The sequence below is a fragment of the Sinohyriopsis cumingii genome, chromosome 1 (assembly GCF_028554795.1).
Source record: "Sinohyriopsis cumingii isolate HCF-2022 chromosome 1, ASM2855479v2, whole genome shotgun sequence".
Taxonomy (NCBI): Eukaryota; Metazoa; Mollusca; class Bivalvia; order Unionida; family Unionidae; genus Sinohyriopsis; species Sinohyriopsis cumingii.
Window position 1 is genome coordinate 81457486 of NC_142961.1, and position 5832 is coordinate 81463317.

The 5832-nt window shown below is 35.8% G+C and overlaps 1 protein-coding gene across 1 annotated transcript; it reads right to left on the minus strand.

Annotated features, from left to right (window-relative positions):
* Window positions 1–258: 258 nt before the first annotated feature.
* Window positions 259–5237, minus strand: LOC149807228 (C-type mannose receptor 2-like). Its single transcript, XM_089935684.1, has 4 exons — window positions 5030–5237; window positions 4541–4789; window positions 2911–3231; window positions 259–623 (listed from the first exon to the last, which is right to left on the minus strand). The coding sequence occupies exons 2-4, from the start codon at window positions 4743–4745 to the stop codon at window positions 385–387; spliced, it is 765 nt and encodes a 254-aa protein (XP_089791810.1). The 5' UTR covers window positions 4746–4789; window positions 5030–5237; the 3' UTR covers window positions 259–384.
* Between the last annotated feature and the right edge of the window lie 595 nt (window positions 5238–5832).

A 5832-nucleotide genomic window follows, 5' to 3' on the forward strand; every position in this document is an offset into this window, starting at 1 on the left:
TAGTGACGTTACAGTAACCACAGTTATTTCAACGCGTAAATATAGATCTGTGCCATGCAACTAACTCCCCTTTCACACAACGGACTCCCCCATTCACACAACAGACTCCTCATTTACACAACGTACTTTCCATTCACACAACGGACTCACCATTCACACAGCAGACTATTCATTCACATAACAAATATTCCCCATTAAAACAATGGAATGAAGCCTGGCAAGACATTAATAAAATGCACTACAGTCTCCGAGTCAAAGTAATGGTTTATAAACTTTTTAATTTCGTAAATTAACAAGAATAGGTTGAATAGGATGTCAATTAAGTAGATCAAGTGAGTACGTTTGCTTCAAACTTATCTTGCTAAATTGTCCTGGGTCAATTTCTTACTCAGCAGTAAGATCAATTTGGCATATATAACAGTACTGAATGGCACAAGTGACCGTAGAAAGCTTGTAGTTATCGTCTGGCTCCAGAATTATGCATCTGTGATTGGGGTCGTTCTTCGGATTGTGACGTACCCAGTCCAAGGATGAGTCAGATACTAGGGTATCATCTAACCATCGCCATGTACCCAACACATCAAGATCATTTCCTCCAACATAATACCCCTCACAAGAATGATCTATAATAATAATAATAATAGTAATTATAATGTACAGGCCATTTAAAGGCTAACGATAAGGCCTCTTTACAAAGTCTATTCCAATAGCAAATAATAAATTGCATTTGCATATACGTTACAGTGTAAACTACCTTTCATGGTAATTAAGAAAAAAAATCAGTTCATAAAAGGGAGGTTATTTTATATTTCTGTTATTGACTGGTTGTCAACAATGCATCTACATTTAAGGATATATATCATTTATACTTGACAAGCGTAAATTAAGACATATTGTTATACATTTTTGCGATCTGCTAGATTTTCAATAGAATTTGCAAAAAGGTCGTCAGCGAACAGGGATGACTTCTGATAACGATATGTTAATACATAAAAGACTATGATAGGAGAGGTATGGGCAGAGAGCAAGTGTGATATATATGCCGTCGGCGACACTGACGCCGATATTTAATATGGATATATGAAGCCTGATGCATATGCGTAAAAGGATGAGGTACATGGAAATGTTACTCCAATAATAAGTAGCAGTAAAGTGAATGGATACCTTACTCCGATTTTAAGCCACAGTCACATATATTACACCTTTTAATGAGAACTCTGGCTTTGTCTCATAGTCTCTATCCCCAGAATACTGTGCCAATTTTCATGAAACTTCGTTTGGCACATTTATTTTGAATATAAACGACAAATGCAGTATGCCGAGCGTATTTTGATATGTATGGTACGATCATTTTACTAGGAAAATATTTCGTTGCATCTGATTACTTGCTTTAGTCACTCTGCTAACTGGAACTGTCCATTTGCGGGATATATACCGCCATTTTGTAACAGCTACACCTTAATTCAGATTAATCCTTGCAATGCAAATACTTCATAGGAACAAAAATATAGCGCTAGTTTGGCAGCTCTTTACACAATGGACTGTCCTTAGAGCATTGATGATCTTATTTATATTACTTGTGTCGTTATTTCACCGGTTGAGTAGTCGCTCACCTGATGTAGATGACTGTGTCTAAATATTCCTTACTATAAAAACTATTGTACACTATTGCATTACACCTTTAAAAGCTGATGTTTGCTGAGGATTATTTCTTCTTTTTTTTTAATCTAGAAGTATTCTTTTCCAAATGTATCTTCTAAAATATTTGCATACAGATTGAAGACAATGCCTATCAGAAAGGTTTAATTTATGAAAATAACGGGAAGTAATACATAAGCCACGGGCGAAAATCGGCTACTTTCTATTTTCAACCACGGTTGCCTGCAAGAAACTTTGCTCTTTCCTCACGAATATGAACAAATCTGCTTAACCTGTCGTTTCCAGTCCTAATATAATTGTCTCATAGCATTGACCCAACACGAACTTTCTTACCGATTAATTGAACAAATCGCACTTTCTCTTCCAAATACTGTCACTTCTCACTCGAAAGAGGTCATTTGCTTTGATGAAGAAAAGCTTACAAAAGAGGAAAAACACAAACCACGATTGGTTGCAGACTGTACTTGATTTGGTGCTGCTGTGGAAAGGTACAACTTTGCCTCGGCGCGAAAAAACAAAATTCAGTATGATCCATCATGCTTGTAAAATGACGTTTACGTCCACAATGAGCAATATCTTATTCTATTTTCTTTTTAAGAAAGATTTTTTAATTTATGAAGGTCGAGTCCAAACTTTCTCAAGTGGCGTAGGTGAACATCGATACTTCCTGCAAAGACCTTGTGAGCCCATGGTCAGCATCACTTGAAATTACGTCATTTTTGCGTTGACTTTGACAGAAAAAAAGGAACGTTAATCATAACTATTGCTAGAGTCATCTGGGTTGAAGCTTTAAAATTTTTATATTTTCCGTTACTTGTTGCAAATTTTTTGAATACTGAGGTAAAAAAGACAATCCATTTCTGCAAAGATAGTGGCAGAAATCATCTTCTGGTGGCAGTGACGTTTCAAGAGAAGTATAGAATCATGGCAGAAAACATTTGATGATTGGGGAAGCTATATGCTAAATAATTCGAAATTTGCCAAGCTCATAAGTCCATTTTTTGTGGTACATTTAGGCGAATAAGATTTATGGTTATAAATTATTAGATCAAACTAAACAGCTGAATGGAAAGTTGGGTTGCAGTGCAAAACACTTAATAATTCCAAAGAACACGCTTACCATTCTTGTTTGTATGCATTCAAAGGAATTTTAGCTTGGCTACTTGATATGAAAATAGACCACAGAATGTCACAGAAAACTTTAAACACGTATGAATAAATGATGTAAAATTAGTATAGCTGTTATGTTACCCGACTCTAATATTTCTCGTATGTAATGCCAAGCTGGCTTTTTATGAATCTTGATCAAGTGACCACCATCCGCTTCGCAGGAGCACTTCGCCTCATGCCAAGAGTGTATACTTGATGATTCAATACGGAAGCACAGTTTAGGAGAATCATTATAGATATAAGTAGCTGGGCAGGTGGTTTGCTTGCTTGCTGGAGGCTTGATGCATCCGAATGGGTCCAGAGGCTGTGTCGTACTCTTCGTCGTGGATGCGGCTGGCTCTAAGCTGGCTGTCGGCAAAGTCACTGTCGTCGAAAATGTGGTTGTTATCGAGCTTAGACGCTCTGAAATTAATTCAAACTGATGATAAACACCTGATTTGCTTGAAATGCTAATTATTCGTTCTCTTTACAACATTCTTGTTCTACGACGGAGGGGGTGATAAAACGTTGCATATCACTCAAGTTTCAGATAGGATATACTTCAATCTGTCAGTGAAATTTAAAACATCTACCCCATAAATTATAAATATATAATTAAAGATTTTCGTGAAATCTGTTCATCAAAGAAATAATATTAGTCACTAACAGCAAGAATTAACGGTCAAAGCGAATGTCATGACACTAACACGAACTAATCATCTTAGCTCTCCTTCCCGTCATAATTCGATACTTTTTGCTATTGAAAAGTTTTATATTCACGTTTCATTTTATCTAACCATTATGTGCATTGTAATTAATGATTTACATTTACATTTCTACATACAGCTGAATACTGCATCTGCCAATTCAGAGTGTAATTATTAAGTAATCCTTAATCCAATGTGTGGTACTTAATGAAAAATCATAATAGAATTCCTTAAGAGTAATATCAATGGTGTCTGTTTAAAAATGTTTACATGTACTCTTGTCTTGTTTACATGCCTTCAAAACTGATGACGTCTTACTGTAATTCATTGAATAATGACGTAATATTTGTTCCCCATTTCCTTATATCAAAGCATACTGTAGCTATGTACAAAATAACAGCCACTCATCTTACAGTAATCATGTAATATACAAATTTTTTGATGACACGTAGCCTTAAATTTGTAATAGAATAATTCCTCTTCTGTTGCAAAACAGTACGGTGTAAACAAAAATTATTTACAAGCGATTAGATTAGGGTGCAAATAACAACATTGTACCTGTGATTCGATTAGGGTGCAAAAAATATTTACCTGTGATTAGATAAGAAGATGCAACAGATTACACTTAACACCCCTGAAGGAGAACACGGGCTGATTAAGAAGATGTAACATATTACACTTAACACGCTTGAAAGAGAACACGGGCTGATTAAGAAGATGTAACATATTACACTTAACACCCTTGAAAGAGAACACGGTCTGATTAAGAAGATGTAACAGATTACACTTAACACCCCTGAAAGAGAACACGGGCTGATTAAGAAGATGTAACAGATTACACTTAACACCCCTGAAAGAAAACACGGGCTGATTAAGAAGATGTAACAGATTACACTTAATACCCCTGAAAGAGAACACGGGCTGATTAAGAAGATGTAACAGATTACACTTAACACCTCTGAAAGACAACACGGGCTGATTTTCGAACTTGAATATGAAAGAAACAGTAAACATGTATGATTTACCTGAATTTTGAATTAAATAAATCCACCCGTTTTCTAAGATCGCTGCTCCATCCAAATGTTGGTGAGGCGACGCTGAGCCCCGACATTCTTTCCTTCTGGCATGATAGAAGAAAGAACAACATGTTTTGTCATAGCTACAGGAAAGTCCACACCCCAGAGATGTTCCTAATGCTTTTATCCATAGATATGGACCTGCTCCTAGCATGTTGTCAAAGGTAGAAATTCTTTTGTACGAACGTGTTAGGAATTCTGAAAAAAATTTACTCGGGGTTGTGATTTATCTCAATAAGAAACACCCATAGATAAACACAAGAAGACATACAGAATTTTTTGTGAGGAAAAGAAATAATATAGTACGCTGATATTATACAGCTAAAATGTAGCAAATGGTGTTATTGCAGCATGCATTTTACACCAATACGATCACATTTAGCAAATGTGCCGAGAGAAAGTTAATTATTGGCTATATTAATAGTTTGCATTACTTACATGGGTGGAACATCGCTACGACAATGTTTTGTAACTGGCATTAATTCTGACTTTTATGCACTAAAACTAGAATAACAAAACATTATATATAGTACATCTACAGCTGGATCATGGCTGGGCCATTTATATCAAGTCGAAAAAGTAACAACGGATGTAGTTGTAGGAAAACAAATTAATTTGATGGGGTTTTATCCGTGATTCGCCTCATTCGGAATGACCCACAAATGCTGCCACAGAGAAGGCCAACGATGTTCTGATTGTGACTTTGTCTCTTTTATCTTTCATTATTATCATACTGCATAGTTGTCAATGAGTAAGCGCCTCTATTATCTCGTGATTTATTATCCAATATCGGATATTATCCCTACGCTGACTAATTCGGAGGACACTTCTGTATGTTAATAGTATATATAAAAATAGTTCCAAACACTTGGCCCCATTACTTTGTTTAATTTGTATGACTAAGTTCAAGCTAGTGTATGTTTTGATTGTAATTTAAATTAAGTAAAATTCTTTGTAAACGATATGTTAACATATCTTCAGTTTAGAAGGTACATAGTTCTCCACGTTGTCAAGCTATTCTATATCTGAGGTATAAAAAAAAGAACAATCAGACATGTTGTCCACAATCCCATATTAGCTAAATAGAAGTGATCGGTATTGAAAAACACAGGAACTTATGAAGTTTGCCATATTATGCCATATGAACAAAAGTAGTTCCGAATATTGTTCTTAGTAGCGGCTACTCTTCCTTACCTCTTCGGGGGCGGGGTGTGTGCCCATAACCAGGCAGGAGTTCAATC